Below are 18046 nucleotides of genomic sequence, written 5' to 3' on the forward strand. Positions count from 1 at the left end.
TGTCATCCCACACACACAGCCTCATTAGCACCGTGACACCAGCGCAGGGCCGACAGACAAGAACTCACTGGTGCTGAATCTAACACGGAGCCAACATGCAGTGCAGCTGTAAGCAGCGTAGGTTAGGAATGAAGGATTGGCATGCCCGGGGTTTGCGCTGCAATCTGCATAATAATGGACACATCACCACATAGATGTACAGTATGTACACATAGTCAGCATGTCAACATTATCTCTCACCCTCACACAAACACATGCAGTGAATATAGAAATGATCTTCCAATTTTCCCCCTGTGTCTCAGCGCCTTGCTTCACAGCCTCGCAGTCATTATGTTACTTTGTAATAAACAGATGCCTTCATTCATCAGGCACTTGCAGCAGCAGTTTTTATACCCCACTTGCAATCAATATCATTACTGCTGGTGAAGCACTGAGGTGAATGCAAGTCGCATGCGTTGGTCTTTTCTATAACCAGGCTTTTACATCCACCTAGGCCTATGGGACAAGAAGAGAGTTACATGGTTTTTTTTTTAAGGTTTTCCTTATGTGCATTTAGGGCTGAGTAGATAGAAAAGGACTGATAAGATGTGTAAGGTGCCCAAGACTTCACTTGTATTTCAGCATCATTAATCTGTCCTCATGGGTCTCAGCGAGCAGCACAGACTACTCCATGTCGTGCTCTCTTACTTACAGGGAAACTTAACTGATTTACTTCTGATTTATTTTCATTCAGGATGTAGAGTCACCTGGAGCTGGTGACTATGTTATGATTGATCAATGGATTCTGGATTCTGTGGTGGCCAATCCATGTGTGAAAATTATTTCATGCATGACTTCACTAAATTCAGGTTTTCAGCTGATCTCGTTTTATTTGGATGCGCGATGCTGCTCTATCCAGATCTAACCAACTGGAACAACCCCCGATCATAACACTGCCCCCTACAGGCATGTACAGTAGCCATGAGGCATGCTATTTCTCTCCTTACCCCATGCACCCACCAATCTGGAAGCAGGAACATCTGGACTCATCCAACCATGTGACCTTTTTCTTTGCTGCAGAATCCAATCTTTATGCTTCATACCAAATCAAAGTCTTAGCCTCACTGATAAGCGTGGGTTTTTTTAATACCACACAGCTGTTTAGTGAGTTTTCTTCACATGGCGTCTGTGGAAAAGTACTTACCTTCACCATTAAACATAGCTTTCTCAGATCATTAGATTTTTTTAATGACTACATTTATTCTTTGAACAAGATAGTGAACAAGGTCATAACACAATTTTAGTAGTTTGGCATGTATCATGAGATTTTTCAGTGTATGCTAGTGTCTTCCAACATGGTTGTTTAAGAGTGTTTAAAGTTCCTTCCTGCTTTCTTAGCTAAATCCAGGTGGAAGCTTTTTTGGCTAGATGTTGCATGTTGCAGTAGCCATAAAATATAACTTTTTTCTTTTTTTTTAATTAAGCATATTTAGCTACATGGCAATGTGTTTCTTTTTTGTAGGGCTCTACATATTAGATATTAAATATTAGATTAGATACATAGACATATTTTGTGCCAGAAAAAAGCCGAATCAGGCCCAATCTCTTCTGTGCTTTAATCTGGATCTCAGCACAGCTGGGAGCATTTGCTCCGCAGACATCAGTGATCTTTAAGGAATGAGGCAACTTAAAAGATCGGAGATGTACTAGGACGCTAATCCATGTGGTGGCTTAAAAACAACTAATGAAAACTTCAAATTGATTTGAAAACTGACTGGCAGTCAGTGTAGGGATGCTAGTATAGGAGATAGTCAGTTAATTACCGCGCTGCAGTGTTTTGGACCAGCTGTACTTGGCTAACCAACAGCAAACTGACACCTGAATAAAGAAGAGTACAATAATCGAGTCGAGACAAAATAAAGGCATGGGTAGTTCTCTCAAACAGAGGAATGGCTTCACTTTTGCAATGTAGTCTTAGATAAAACAAGCTATCTTTAATAACAGCATGTCAGGGTCAGTTCAAATAAATCCACTGCCACATATTTCGTACACTGGATTATGTGATCATTGAGAGGGATTGCTTCCATATCACTTTTCTTTTTTTAAAGATGCTGCTTTAATATAGGTTTAACTCTTAAATATCTGTGTATTTGATGGATTGTTCAAATCAAATTTTTAAAGAAAAGATTGTGTGGTTTTTATTTCTCAGGTGTGAGAATTTTCATTACAGAAATCAAAATCAAACTGTTTTGTGCTGTTTCCGTTTGGTCATAGTTATTGAGGATTTCAATTTCTTATTATCAGATAAAAAAAAAAAAATTTTTATTCTACTGTGATTTCTTCTCAATCATAGTGACTTGGTACACTAACAAAATCAAAGAAAATGATTGTATGGTTTCATAGCAGTCCATAGTACAGATGTGCCTTTTGTCTTTGTGTTTACTAACATATCCTCTCGTTGTTGGTCTGCAGTTGTTTTTGGACAAGGAGAAGGCTGAGGAGCTGTGGCTGCTAAGGCTGATCTCGCTGCGACAGGAGAGGCTGATGGGAAGCCCTGTGCCCTGAGCAGCATCGGTGACCCGAGAAGTCTTTCCTGTTCCCAGGACAGTTTCAGTCTGCGTTTGAACCTCATTCATGTAGTCATGTTTGGTGTTATTTTCTTTTAGCACCTGTCATATTTTCTCATGTTTCAGGACATCACAATATGTTTTTATCCCCCTTCCTCTAATTTCTCTTAGTAATTATACAGACTAGTGAAACTTTGTACAAATAAACATTTTTTGGTTTCAATGTGTGCTGTTTGTGTGTGTTTTTGTTAAGATCGGCATTTTTCTTTTGTTTTTACACATTTCATATTTAATGAAGGGAAATCTTACTGTCAGTTAAGGTCCAAGCTTTAACTACCTTAACTGAGGTCCAGGCTCTGGAGAGGCCAAACTATGGCTGTTTGTGTTTGTGTGTCTGGTTTGGGGTTTTTTTTGTTTGTTTTTTCCCTATCCAGATATGCTTTTACTGCACTGGTATTGTGTTTTGGATCATTGTTATTCTGAAAAATCACACTGTTGCCAGTCAGGTGCTTTCCACATGTTATTTCAGCATCAATCAAAAATTTTCCATCAACTTTTTGCAATATCTCCAACACCACCGGCTGAAATGCAACACCACACAATGACAGCACCACACAATGACAGCACCACCATGTTTTGCAGATGGCTGTAGATACTTACTGTCTTTGCTGAGTCATTTATGTGTACCACTGGACCCAACTGGTTCATCCCTTGAGTTAGGTACCTGACTGAAAGTAAGTGGGAAAAGCAGCTAACACCCAAAGGAAAACTTTGAGAGAGCATCTGAAAGCACGAAGAACTACTGATCAAGACCACAAGGAAGCCTGGAGCCTTGGAAGTAAAATAAAAAGAAGTGACAGGTGAGCTACACAGTGCTCTGTGTGTTTGTGCAAATGAAAGCTGTCTTGTGCTTTTGTGTGAATGAAGTAGAATTGGACGTGACATGAAAGAAACAACACAAACTTTGACATTTTGCATTTTATTTGTAAGGCTCCAAATTACACCATGGAGCGTTGCATAAGAATGAAACGGATGACTTCTCATCTGCCTAGGGCCTAAATATATATATAGATAACACACACATATATATATCAGATGTGTGCTTCTTAGTTATTTATGTTTGTGTTTGTTTTTAGTGCTGTATCCATGTTTCAGCAAGATTGGATCCAAGTCAGAGCTGAGTCTACACTCAGGTCTATTTGTGGAACTGCCAGATGGTTATCTATATTGCTTCTAGGATGCACTGTGTCACTCAAGCACTCTCCAAATAGTGAGTGTTGCGATGAAATAATAAATAAGAATGTGTGATTAACTAAGCGACAAAATTAAGCTTGCCTGTGTGGGCGCTTGCATGGGGTTAAGTGCAACTTTTACTTGTGTGCATGGCCTCCTGGCATGTTCTGGGATAGGGTTACTGTTTAAACAGAGCCACTCTTACAAATGTCTTCCAAGAATCACTCCAGCAAATGCTCCAGAGAGTTCCCTCATGTCACCGATATGTCTACTTTTTTTTTGTTATTTAGTGGCATAGCTTACTGTATGAATGTAACAGCTCCTTGTCTGAATAAGTCTGATAAACACACTTCAACTTTTTGCAGCAACGTACATGAACAGGACAAGAAACTTCAGTTTTCCAAGAAATTTCGAGAGTTGCGTTGCCATAGCAGCCAGCCACAACAGACAGCGCGCGGACCCCATGATGAACCCGCCAATTCGAGGGACGGATTCGTACCACGTGGTCTGCCGTCAGCGCGACTTTGTTTTTAACATCAGGTTGCCTGTCATCGCCTCTATAGTAACGATACCGAGGCTGAGCGGCGAGCTCCGGACACCTGTGGCGGATTTTTTCTAGAAGAACTTTACCGCTTCGAAAACACCTGAAAATGTTCAACAGCAGTCTCAGGGAGTTTGATGAAGATCCGTTCGCCTCGTGAGTAACTGAACCAGTGTGTTAAATTTTTCTTAAGAGCTGTCACTGTTCAAATCTGTTGGGTTTTCAGTTTGGAAGTCTTGCTAAATCTTCATTCGTGTATGTATTTGTCAATTTATCACGCGGATGAACAGCAGTGGGAATATTGTTTTTATTAAAATCTGTCATTGGCACATTAGACCTAACTAAATTGACTGTGTTATCTGTTGTTCGGTTAATTAGATGTGCAATATACAAGACAATAACAGCCTGATAGTTTTCCTTGACTTAGTCGTGTTACTGCAATTTTGCACCGAGCACAGTAACTGTGATATGATACAGTTTTTAATAAGTTTAAGTTGTTATAGTTGGTTTTAATGTGAACCCCTTGTTAAAAATAAATACAAGGGCGTTACTTTGTGTCCATATTTGTTTTTGATGCAGCTTTCTATCATTACAAGGACGAGCCAGTGCAGTTTGCAGAAAGTGTAGTATAGTGTCTACACTGGCACTGTGCTATCACTTAGTTAGGGCAGCCACACTTGACCCGACTTCTAAGGCAAGTGTTAAAGGTGGCTAAAATTATATTAGGAGTCCTTCATATTTCAGTGTGTTGTCTTCAGTAAAGACTTTGTCTATAATGTGTTTCAAGCTCATGTAACTAAAAGATGTAAGTCATTCTGACATGTAAACATAAATCTTTTTTTATTTCTGTTTTTTCTTTTCCTTTTCTTTTCCTTAGCGAATATTGAGACACACTTTGTCTTTACTACTTCTTCCTTTCCCACAGGGATCCTTTCCGTGCACATAGGGAGCATATGCGGCAGATGATGCGTAGCTTCTCCGAGCCTTTCGGTGGGGCCCTTATGCCAAGTCTAATGGATGGGAGAAACCGTGGCCACGAGATGGTAGAACATCCCAGTTCATCCCATCCACTGAGAAACGAACACAGGGTGAGAACGTGTTTCGTCAACTTGTAAACTCAGCTAACATGTAATAGACACCACCAGTTTAGCTCTACAAGGGAAATGAATGAAGCCTCTGCTTAAGTGTAACACTTATGATCTGTGAGTTTATAACCACAGATGGCTGGTATTTTGAGTTTACTAAGGCTATACTGGAAGCCTGCCACTGGCACCTCTCACTGAGGTATGGGTCCATGTGAGTCTTTGGTTTTGGGAAAGGGCAACCCCCTTGGCCTCTCAGGACAGTTATATCTAGCCCTGAAGAGCCCTATTTATAGTGCATTGTTCCACTGACACACTGCTTTCTTGCAAAAACATGCACAGTCTTAAAGCTTGAAAACTCCAAGGCATATGACCCCAAAGAACTCTGCTTTTCTCTGCTGAAGATAAGTGTTTATTTAGATATTACTTTAGCTGGTCTGTCATCATTAAATGCAATGCTATCCCAATAATAGCATTGCATTTAATTAGCAATTGCATGCAATAATCTTTTATTGCATGCAATTTGTCTTATACCCTGAGCTTAAGGCCATGGCTTTGCAACATATTTCCTCAAGATATGATGGTTAGACAGTATTCATTGACCAGATGACCGGAACTTTTTGATGTTAACTGTCCTCGATGTAATGAAATAACGAGTAGATAGGCCAAGGGTTAGTTTAGACCTGCTACTGCACCCGTTAACCTTTTCCAAATCGCCCCTCCACTGCCTGCTTTTAGTCAAACTTAGTTCCCGTCACCTGCTTTGATCCCACTACCTCATGAGAGCCTGTATTTATATCTTTGATAATGACTTACATCAGAAGCCTGCCCTGAATCGCCAGCTGTCTGCTTTCTCTTTATTAGCACCATACCTTTAACTAGCTAATGCCAGCTGAGAGGGAAGCTCTTACTACTTGTCTAATGAGAGTGGGAGAGGAAGTCTGCCACAGCTATCTGCACGCACAGCCTATAGACCACCTTGAGCTTAAAACACTGAAAAGACAGAACCACCAGGTGATCTAGGTTTCCTTCAAGCAGTGGAGGCACTGCAGGGGGTCATGGATACAAGGCAAATCCTAGAAAGTGGGACTGACGGATTGCTCTGAACTGCTTCACCCTCTTGTTTAAAGCATCAGCCTGCAGAATAAATAGGAGAGAGGTAAGGTGAGCGGAGGTGTGGTTCTCTACAGAGTGGCTGCTTCACCAGATCTGAGTCAATCTTAGTTAGGTTGGTCAGGGGCCTTGTTAGAGCTGTGCAGTTCAGGGAAAAAACACCCACTCATAACTTACAAATCCCAGGAATTTAGGTCTTTTAAAAACCTTTCTTTTCTTTTTTTCTTTTTTTTTAATCAGACTTTTTTTTTAAATGTCCCAGTGACTACTGGAGTTAACTTTAACTTTGGATAATGCTTCCCATCATGCACCATGTCATGTTTCTCCCAGCATTTGCTTGGAATCCTACCATCATCCAGATATGTGCAGTGTATGCTGCATGTGGATACAACACATCATGGAGACCCAGAAAATTTAGAAGGGAGTACCACAAAATGACAGACTAAAGAAGCGGCTTTCAGCTTGTACTCTGCTGAGATGTCAAATCTGACAGTGTTCCAAACACAGGGTTTTGAAAACCCTAACTGGTCCAGGAGCTCATCAGCCTGGGGCACTGAATAAACATCGAACGGTGGATCTTCATTCACCCTGTTATAGTCTACACATAACAGAACAGACACTTCCTCCTTCAAGTCAAGGACAAGAAAGGGGCTACACTGAAAGCTGTTGTGCTGCTCTGTTGTTTCCTCTAACAGCAAATCTGGTTTACAGAAACCTGTTGTGTTAGCGTTCTCTTACACTGTTTTGTTAAAACAACAATCAGAAGACCTACTGTGTGGTAAGACATATGAAATTAAGTCTCTGGTTTGCCTCATTTATCTGAAGATAAGGAGAAATGCCGCCCAAGAGTGGTCTGAAGCTGTGCAGCTGTGTTATTGTCTTTGCAGTGGCTTGTATGTACAGATGTCACGGACACTCGGCTTATTCATTGTTGCTCTTTTCATCCATCTGTTTGGCAGAATGTGCCTTGGCAATGGTGCTGCAATTAGCGGCTGCACGACAGACAGCTCACTCGCTCCCTCTAACTGTTCTCCAATATCACAGGCACAAATGTGCACGCAAAAATACATCAATAAAACATCTTCACAAGCATAATTACGCACAGTCGCAGCTTACAGAGTAACATGGATGCAATGGCACACACACACTGACAACATAAATGCTGGAAGGCTTGTACTTCTTGTATTCGCTTACCAAGCATTAGATTCTCAGCAGGACAGTAAGTCCTGCCTTACCTTCCATGGCTGCTTTGAGTATTCACATTTCTCTGTCGCTTGCCAATATCAACCACCGGGTTTATATTACATTTCAAAACATGTCTTCATAAAGGCATTTGTTTACAAAAGTATCACTGACAATCAAGCCTCACTGTAATTCTACAGTTGGTTCTGTTTAGTTAGGGTTACAAAGGTGTGAGCTCTTTTTTTTGTTGCTGATTAATATTCTGTTTACACTGAATAAAAAAATCTATAAAAATGTAGAAAGTTGGCTTTATTCGCCTATTAATGTTAGTCACCTGACTCAGTGCCTCTTTACCTTCTCTGTAGTCGTTTAGCTCTGAGAGAACAAATTTAACAAAAAACTTTCTGGTGATTTATCACTTCTTTGGTTCCTGCAGCCTGCCTCGGGATGCAAAGTTGTAGGTTTAATATCAAACTGACAGACAGAAAAGATCAATTTTCAGCTATCCACCAGCCAAAAATAATGTGTAACATGTAGACCACATTATTTTTCACCCTCAGTCTCTCCTCTGCTCAACCCTGGTCTAAATATAATGCTGGCAGATATGTAACTGGCATTTATTAGTTCACAGATGCCACTGTGGGATAAAAATGGCTGTGAGGGCCTCATAGATACGGGTCAGGAGCATTTTACATCAGCTTGACCTTTGAAAAGAGCTGAGAGAGCAGCCTTGGACTCTGGGACCGCTGTGAGATTCCTGTCCTCAGTGGTCCACCCTGTCCACTGAAGCCTTCCTAGAATGAATGAAGCTCAGTTTCAGTGTTCAAGCCACACTAATCTCTGGCAATGCGACCCAATTACACTTGGAACACAAGTCACTCAACACCCCACTGATCACGCACAATACCACTGTGCATCACACTCACTGAAAATCCATTGGCACACATCATGATGGCAGTTGAGATGTTTATCCAGGGTCAAAGGGTCACAAACACCTGTGATTTTGGCCGAGGGAACACAGACTCTGAATGAAGCCTGCAGGCCGGCCCCTCCTGGTTTCTCACTCCTTTCACTTCCAGAAGATTCAAGGCCTTGAACGCCTGTGCTTTGAGCTATGTGGGGAGTTGTGTGTGACTGTGTCAAGGGCTTACATACTGATGTATGAAAATCTAACAGCTACTGGCAATAACCACAGCAAACACAGAAAGTCTACAGTTTTTGTATGTAGCAACATATCACTGAGCTAGAACATGTATGTACAGTTGTTGTCCAAAGTTTACACACACTCATCATGGGCATCAATGTCATGCTAATTTGAGGCTTTTAATGATTTGTTTGAACTGGGTTTTTTTTCCAGGGTAAAATGATTGCACAGCATACAGATTTTCTCTAACCCACATTGAGTCAAAAGGAAGCATATAGGCTCAAATAAATACATACACCAATCATTTAATGAGTAGTGCTAAAGGTTCTACAATGTCATTCAACGTGATGAGGGCAAGTACATGTGAACTTATGATCACAAGTGTATAATGCAGACATTTTTACTATTACTGTTCCAAATTATTCAAATATTGTGTGTGAAGTTGTGTTGCTAAACTGGTGTTGTTTGACTCCCCAGGATATGAGCCGGTCGTTGTTGCCATTTGGTGGGATTGACAATACGGTCAGTAGAGTTCTCTTTTGTTCATTAAAACTCATGTGACTTTCTCATATATAGGCTATGTGTGTGCTCCTAAGTCTGTAACTAGTTCTGTCCACTACTGTTTGTCCAGGAACCAGCACTCATCGACCATTTCTTCTGATCCATTTATATGCCACTACTCCATGCTATAAACTTCTGCCAACTCTCTGCAAAAATGTCTTGTCCATGTCTCTCTATGCTCTCCTTTTTTCTCTTCTGTTTCCCCTTACCCTGTAACCAGTTGTAATGGATGGTTCCTCACAGTCCCATAAACCCTGAGTATTTCCTCATAACATATTGTTTGGGGTTTTTCCCTAATGTTGTAAAACTGAATTGAACTCCAAATTTAAACTATCAAATTACTCTTTCAAGGCTTTAACACTTTAAAGTCAAAGTTAATCATGAAATGGTGTTTGGGAGATGATTAATAACATAAATATTATTGTGGTGCTAGATTACACCCAAACACATACATTACTTGTAACAATACTCAGAATACATGAAGACAGAGTCTATTTTAAACTTCTGAAAAAAATACAATGAATAATTCCTATGAAAACTCTGTGACCAGTATGTGGAATGACTGGCGGGTTGCTTTAGTAGTTTTACATAATCTAGTTTATAATGGTCTCAACTATGGCATCATCATCGCTGTTTGGCACAATTAAGATTATGTCTAGCTAATAGTAGTTTAAAAAATGTGATTGGTCTTTGTCTTACTCTGAGAAGTTATGAGGATGTAACCATAGTGGTTTGCAGTTTCTGAAGTATAAGGCTGATGATGCATCTGTTTCTGTAAGATCTGGGTCCATTTAATTAGGGGAAAACCCAGCTTGACAAAAGCAGCACAGAAACATTTGAAGTTATCCATTTTTAATATCTCTATGCAAGGAAAATCCAGATCAAGGAATCCTCTGCTGTACTTGCTTAAACTTTAGTCACGAATGCCAGGAGGTAACGTGATACAGTATTGTGAAGTGATAAAATGTGTCCCGGGCAGCAACTGTGTAAGATGTACGGACTTCACTGTGCTAAATGTATGTTTGTACGCATGCTGCGGCTGTTTATGAGCTGAAAATGTTTTGTGACCCATGTGAGGCCAGCCGTCAAATGACTGTTATTATTTTCCCATTGTGTCTGTGCAGGACTTGATGAGAAACCCTTTCGGTGTGTTTGACAACATGATGGCCAGCATGAGAAGTAGGATGGAGGGAATGCACAGAAACCTTGTGAGTTTACGTTCAGCCTGTTTCTCTTGGCAGTTTCTTCTTGTTAAAAGGAGTTTTTCCTTCCCACTGTTGCCAAGTGGTTGCTAATAGTGGGTTGTCCGATTGTTGGTGTTTTCTCTCTATTAACTTACAATATAAAGTGCCTTAAAGCAAATATTGTTGTGATTTGGAACGATTTAACTAAAACTGAATTGATATTGAAAATTATGTTATACAAAAGGCGATTGCCTGACAGTATTTGTTTCTGTGTGTTTCAGGAGTCCGCAGATTCAAACACCCACTCATTTCGCTCCTCATCAGTAATGACATATTCAAAGGTTGGAAATGAGCCTCCCAAGGTCTACCAAGCAACCTCGTCAACACGCTGTGCCCCAGGAGGGGTAAGTAACCCTGTGGATGTATTACTGTACTATATTATATCAAAACTAAATGCATGTTAGTGCTGTAAGTTTCCACTTCAACATGAGAAACGTCTACACTTTGACTATCATATACTCTCAATATGAGCTTGTTTTATTGGTATTATTACAGCTTTCCTTGTAACTCCTATGTCACATGACTTTAATGATATGTGCTTATTTTTAACACGCCCCAGATCAAGGAGACCCGGCAAGCAATCAGAGACTCTGAGAGTGGTCTCGAGAAGATGAAAATCGGACACCACATCCAGGACAGGGGGCATGTTGTTGAGAAGAAATACAACAAGAAAACAGGAGAGAAGGAGTTCAACCAGGACTTTCAAAATATGGATGAATGTATGTTATAACTTTACTATTTCTGTATGTAAAGGCTGCAAAAATGTATTCTCCCTCAATTTTTTAAGCGTACCACCATAGTTTTATGGTGTGTTTGGATAAGTTGGTAACACTTTATAATACGACCCTAGACTAAGGGCGTAATTCCCCTGTAATTTAATGGAATTTCCGTGTATTTTATTTGAAATTACAATGTCATTTTACTTATACAAAAAGTTAAAAGTAGGTACACTACAGTAAGGTGGCAACAAGTCAGATTTTTACAAGAAACAAAGAAAAAACTATACACTAAGTAAATGTAAGTAATTTTGCTTAATGCATAAGTATTTTTAAGTGTTATGTAACGTCAGTTATTTTACAGGAAATGAGACATAAAATATACTTAAAGTAATTTTAGTACAGTGTAAGCAATTTTGTGTGTAATTTTATCATAATCTTTTGGAACAACAAACAACGTTACAAATTTGTAATGGAGTGGATTCATCTTGGCCCCTTACATCTTTTATGACATTACTTATACATTACTTAAAATTACTTACAATGTAATTATTTCTTTGTTTTCTTTAAAAAAAAAATCTGACTTGTTGTTATTCGTGGCTCAAGAGTTGGGAGTCGCCTTGGGCGACTGTGGCTCAGGGGGTTGGGAATCGCATCTGTAACCGGAAGGTCGCCGGTTCGATCCCTGGGCTCTCTGTCCTGGTCGTTGTGTCCTTGGGCAAGACACTTTACCCTACTTGCCTACTGGTGTTGGCCAGAGGGGCCGATGGCGCGATATGGCAGCCTCGCTTCTGTCAGTCTGCCCCAGGTCAGCTGTGGCTACAACAGTAGCTGCCTCCACCAGTGTGTGAATGTGAGAGTGAATGAATAGTGGTATTGTAAAGCGCTTTGGGTGCCTTGAAAAGCGCTATATCAATCCAATCCATTATTATTATTATTGTAATCAGAAGGTTGCCGGTTCGAGCCCCGGCTCCGTCAGTCTCGGTCGTTGTGTCCTTGGGCAAGACACTTCACCCGTTGCCTACTGGTGGTGGTCAGAGGGCCCGGTGGCGCCAGTGTCCGGCAGCCTCGCCTCTGTCAGTGCGCCCCAGGGTGGCTGTGGCTACAATGTAGCTTGCCATCACCAGTGTGTGAATGTGTGTGTGAATGGGTGGGTGACTGGATGTGTAAAGCGCTTTGGGGTCCTTGGGGACTAGTAAAGCGCTATATAAATACAGGCCATTTACCATTTATTGTGCATCTACCTTGAAGTATCTGTAGGTAAATAAAATACATTGTAATACCATATAACATACACTGAAATTCCATTTAATTACAGGGTAATTATGTCCTTAGTTTTAGTTTTTTTCTCATTTTTAAATATTTTTATTTTAATAAATAACATGCCAACTGAGTCGTGTAAAGTCTTAAAGGGCAGGTGTGTAGGAATGGATATGTATCAGCTAAACTGGAATGCAGTGTTCATAATACTACGTAATAACAGGATTGCTTAATAAGAGCTCTTTGTGTTTACTTGGTAGATGTACAGATAAATCAAACACTTTCTGTAGGGACTTTTACATTTTAATGTTGACACAAAATCTGACCTATACCATAGACCCATCCTTCAGTCCATCCATCAATTTTCTTCTGGTATTCCAGTTCAAGGTCAGAGTTTTTCCCGAGCTGTCATAGGGTGAGAGGCAGCGTATATCCTGTGCACATCGCCCTATAGTCTCATCTAAATGATTAAAAACAGCGAAGGAGGTACACTTGATTGGTCTCAGCCTGTAACTTTACTAGATGTCATTGAATTCTACACAGCAGTTGTTTAAAGTGATCAGAACATTTCGGGTGAAGAAATGTAAACGGCTTTTACAACGCCAAATTTAGGGCACAGAAGTCCAGGAGATGACCAGCTTGTCTTTACATTTTTAATTCAATCTGTCCTTAGTAGCGGGCGGTATTATAAAGCGTTACCAACAAGTTCCATGAAAACTTTGTTTAAAAAAAATTCAGATAAAAATGTTATACTACTATGAAATGCCATTGTTTAGGTCTTTCTAGGCCCTGAGTCTGCCTAACACGATAATAATTCCTCACCCTCAGCTGAAGCACAGTCTTTTGATGATGAGTGGCAGCAGGAAGTGTCCAAGTTTCAGCAAACCGGGCCCATGTCTCGCTTGAACGAACCACAACCCCGTGTTGTTCACCAGGCAGCCCTCACTGGTCCTGAGCAGGACCACAGGTTGGATTATTATTGGATTATTATGTAGTGCTGCAGACAGTTGAGAAACTCCAGATCAGCATCAAATGACAAACATATGGAAGATACGTATTTAATTTTTGTCTTTGTTTTGGTGTTTCCTGCAGAGACCAACCAGGGAGCAAGGCTAAAGGAAAACAGAAAAAGTGAGAGCTCAGGGACGACGAAGCAGTGTGCAATAAAGTTGTTTGTTTTTAAACAGCATACAGTACAAACTGGTGCCCTTCTTACCCATAAACACAGTCAGACCACTGACCTGGATTTTAAAAGGTCAAGCTGTGTCTGGTTTTTCAATATTTTGGCTCAGTTACTTACGTTTCACACTACTGCTGCACATTTTCTGAAACATGCTGCACAACTATGAGAATGCTAAACATTTTTCAGCACTTAGTTTGAATCGGTGCACTATTTGCTACACATAAATGGTAAGGCGTTTGGCACTACATGAGACAAAAGAATTATTAAAAACTAGAAAATGTTTATATCTCTGGGGCATTAACGATATAGAAATGTAATGCATTGAAGTTGCAAAAGCAGTTATAGTGCACTTTGAATATGCTTGGTTTCATTATATTTTTTTTCCTTGAGGATGTAGTGATGTCATCATATTGGGGTAACACATTCAAAACGCAGTTGATTTCACCAGTTTCTCGTATTGTCTTTTTTAATATTGTCATGCAGCCAGACCGGAGAGAACATAGTGAATTACTGAGCTGTGTGGAATGCGCTAATGCACTTAGATCATACCTGTTTTGTCTGAGATTATGTTGTCTTGTACCTGATGCGACAGATATGTACTTTATCTGCTGTAATCTTATGTAAAAAGAACTATTACCCTTCTCTTTTTATATTGTTAATTTGGTGTTGTCTCGCTTTTCATCTGATGAACTCCGTTCACAAACTGTCGACGTGTGAATTTTTCTCAGTGATTTGTGTATTTTTACGAGCTTTAACAGTGAAGAAAATGTATCAACTGAAAATAAAAGTGATAAGACTAATCTGTTGGGGTTTTTTTTTTTTTTTTAAGTATATACAAAGGTTATCCTCAATATTTGGAAGTCAGGTCTGAATACTGAATAACATAGCATAGCCGGTGTCGAAATGAAGCCCTTGTCTCTAAGAGTGACCGGGGGTGGTATTTTTGGATCTAAGCACTTGTCAGTAGCTCAGATTGGTCTGAGATGTTACACAGCTGCAAGCGTGCCTCTCACATGTTTCTATATCAGACTGCATACATCCCAGAGCTTCAGATACAATTGGAAGAAGCTGCAGAAACCTGACCTGTTAACAAAGTCCTCATTCACCCTCTGAATACACAGCACAAGGGCCAAAAGAGCATGATGGTATGTAAATATAGAGTGCTGTGCAAAAGTCTTGAAACACCTTTCATTTCATTATATTTTGCTTCTAATGGCTCAGACCTTTACTCTGTAGCTCTGTACATTGGCTGCTTTTTCAGTCATTTTCAGTCCAGTCCTTATGCCTGAACCATTGTTTTAGAAGTGCTTTTTTGTTAAGCCACTTAATACTGACTTATTCAAGCATAAAGGCACCATATTCAAGGGATGAACCATGTTTGAGCCTTCACAGACAAATGAGCAAAACAATTTTAAATATTATTTTTAGACACTCATTTGCAGCCTGTCATAAAAACACAATTTATTCACATTTCTTTAGCTGAATTTATGAAAAATCCCAACAATAACATATGTTGACATTAAATACTATTTTTTTCACCAACAAGGTGATTCCCAAAGATATATTAGCAGAAAACTTGCATATTTCTACATTGGGTCCAGCTTGTCCTTCAAAACATTAGGAAACTGGATAAGTGAGAGACAAAAGAAGAAGTGACAAGCTTAAAAAAGCTAATTGCAGCAGAGGAACGGTATCTGAAAGTCACATCCTTAAGAAACATGAAAAATTTCAGCAAACATACCGGTAAGTAGAAAGATTTTATTAGCGAATACAAACGTGTTATAAAAGACTTCACCTGCGCTTCTGCCGCCACCTGCTGGTCATCTTCCAACATAACGTCTGTCAGAATTATTTACAAAGTGGTGGCAAAAACACAACTTCACGCTCCACCAAATATACATGACCTTTTGACCTGCTGACATAAATCATCATCATGGCCAATGTAGCATGAAAGTGAGAAGTAAATATTTTACAATTCTGTCACCTTTTACAAAACACCTGGTGCATAAAGAGCTGTAACCATCAGTCCAAATCTATATGATTCCTTGAGGCTGTCCCTTTCCTGCAATCTTCTTAGAACACTCCAGCAAAGCGTTGTGGATATCTTTGGCACAGGAGATCTGAGATTTGATCATGCCAAGGTACTGGGCATATGACATGGACTCTGTCTGGACGGTGTCTGGCTTGGTGGCTGTTGGGACCAGGTTGGGTGAGTGTTTGGCACTGTCGATGCTCTGTGAGAGGCACTCATATGCTAGTCGCTGCACAGAGAAGAAGAAAAAATTCAGTTTGTGGAGGAAATCTTAAGTGTAGATACAGTGCAGTGGTCCTTCGTTTATCGCGGGAGTTACATTCTAAAAGGTCTTTTAGATTTGACTGATAACTTCTTTAATGTTAATGCTTTTTTTTAATAGTCAGTCTTGAGTTAAGTTCTTTTTCATCTGTTTAAGTCATTAAAACATATCACAATGAGATTGGTTTACACCCAATTTAAATATTTGTAATGTTTTGTAAGAAAAAAGGTTTACAGTCATATTTAGTTTTTAGGGGTACAGTTATGATCTCTTACAGAAATGACAAAACACTCACAAAAATCAACACATAAATGTGTCTGGATGTCTGTTTTTACTCCATGATGGATTATTTGTTTGTTTGAATCTTACCAAACATAGCTCAAGTTGATCGCAAAGGGCATAAAACTCCTCCAGGCTTTTGTCAAAGCGCTGAAGTGTCACTGAAGTGTCACTGGTTTTTCTAAAACAAAAGGAAAAAAAAGACAGACATAGAAATAAATCAGAAGGCTGCTTGACAGAGACATACAGATCAGAGGTTGCCACAAACGACGCTACTTACATGCCGTTGTCAATTGTCGTGTTATATGCCAAATTCAGGGAGGCGATTCTCATTACATTCTGCATTGGAAAGAAGTAAAGTAAATTTTATTCACACTCTACACCTTCACAGTATGTTTCAGATCAATATTGAGCCAGGCGAAGAATTCCTTCCTAAGTGTCTACAACAGATTTTGGATAATAGTGAATTAGTGACTAATGATCCATATTAATGTTTCAAAGAACAGGAAGATAGTATATTTTTAGGTTTTACATGACTGTCAAAACGATTTAAATATATTTTATTCAAAGGAAAATGTCAAGATAATTCCAGAACTGATTGGCTGTTTAACTACACATTTACACAGGACTTTACAGGACCCGGCCAAATATGTTGGGAGGCAGGCAGTTCCCATGGTAATGTGAAAGTCCCCTTTGACCTCCGTCATAAGAGTCCAATAAAAATAATAAAAATACACATCAAGAGGGGTGGGATGTACAGTTTCACGGTTTCCATATTCACTAAAATCACAGTTTAATTGAAGTAGAACCACATTGGTGGATCTAAAATCCACCTCAATAGATCGGGATTAACGTCATTGTACAAAAATTTGAAGCACCTGTGCAACAGTATCGAATTATAAAATATATTTTTATGTATACTGGGAAACTTTCGGGAAAGGTATCAAATTTCAGGCTAAAATAATTAAATTTGTTTTGTTTTTTACTGCTGTTAAATGTCAAAACGAACAGTATGTGAGGGTTAGCATCTTCAGCCAGCTACATGCGCAGCACTTACCTGTAAGCTCTCCTTTAGCTGCGGTATAAGCATCTTAAATCTCTGAACTGGGTCAAAGTCTTGCTGTTGACTCAGTTGCTGTTGTTGTTGTTGTTGCTGCTGCTGTTGTTGTTGTTGTTGTTGCTGCTGCTGCTGTTGTTGTTGCTGCATTGAAGCAGACTGTTGTTGTAATCCGGCCTGAGACATCGACCCTCCTGGTTGCGGCTGCTGAGACGCCATCTTGTTCTGCTGTGACTAGAATATCCGGGAAAATATCCGGTTCTATAATTTTCAAAATAAAAGTAATTCTTAAGAGGGTCACTGAAGGAAGAGGGAAGGGACGGGTATAAAATAAATTTAAAAAACAACAAAACACTCCTCAAAATCTTCTATGTTAAACCTTATATTATACATTTTAATTGGATTAAGCAACAAACAAATGCTGATTTTAGCACAGAGTCACCACATTATAAACTTCCAGACTTTGAAGAGACCTTGTAATGAAATGGGTCCATTCAGAAGAAAATAACAGACTCGTTTAGGTTAGGTGATAGCTTTTGTGTGTCAATTTGCCACTTTAATGTAAAAAATTTGTTGTCCCTTAGTTTTTTTCTACCTTCTGTGGCCCTAAT

General features: G+C 39.6%; 3 protein-coding genes across 5 annotated transcripts in view; 2 read left to right on the plus strand and 1 right to left on the minus strand.

The window, feature by feature from the left end:
- Nucleotides 1-2769, plus strand: part of rsrc1 (arginine/serine-rich coiled-coil 1) — a 120137-nt gene extending 117368 nt beyond the window's left edge. For both annotated transcript variants that reach the window (XM_082502807.1, XM_082502808.1), the window contains exon 10: nt 2452-2769. In XM_082502807.1, the coding sequence (XP_082358933.1) occupies nt 2452-2544 (93 nt within the window). In that variant the 3' untranslated portion in view covers nt 2545-2769. The remainder of the gene's footprint in view (nt 1-2451) is intronic.
- Nucleotides 2770-4277: 1508 nt separating this feature from the next.
- Nucleotides 4278-14605, plus strand: mlf1 (myeloid leukemia factor 1). 2 transcript variants are annotated; one of them, XM_082501757.1, is made up of 8 exons: nt 4278-4476; nt 5246-5408; nt 9319-9363; nt 10527-10610; nt 10868-10990; nt 11206-11365; nt 13451-13589; nt 13715-14605. In XM_082501757.1, the coding sequence occupies exons 1-8, from the start codon at nt 4430-4432 to the stop codon at nt 13755-13757; spliced, it is 804 nt and encodes a 267-aa protein (XP_082357883.1). In that variant the 5' UTR covers nt 4278-4429; the 3' UTR covers nt 13758-14605. The 2 variants fall into 2 exon arrangements, with proteins under 2 accessions (XP_082357883.1, XP_082357884.1); XM_082501758.1 differs by lacking the exon at nt 4278-4476 and adding an exon at nt 5059-5125.
- A 944-nt stretch (nt 14606-15549) lies between these two features.
- med29 (mediator complex subunit 29) lies at nt 15550-17689 on the minus strand. The gene is made up of 4 exons (XM_082503859.1): nt 17436-17689; nt 16659-16717; nt 16469-16559; nt 15550-16066 (listed from the first exon to the last, which is right to left on the minus strand). The coding sequence occupies exons 1-4, from the start codon at nt 17652-17654 to the stop codon at nt 15839-15841; spliced, it is 597 nt and encodes a 198-aa protein (XP_082359985.1). The 5' UTR covers nt 17655-17689; the 3' UTR covers nt 15550-15838.
- Nucleotides 17690-18046: the final 357 nt, after the last annotated feature.

The sequence above is a fragment of the Aulonocara stuartgranti genome (assembly GCF_965226115.1).
Source record: "Aulonocara stuartgranti genome assembly, chromosome: 14".
Lineage (NCBI taxonomy): Eukaryota > Metazoa > Chordata > Actinopteri > Cichliformes > Cichlidae > Aulonocara > Aulonocara stuartgranti.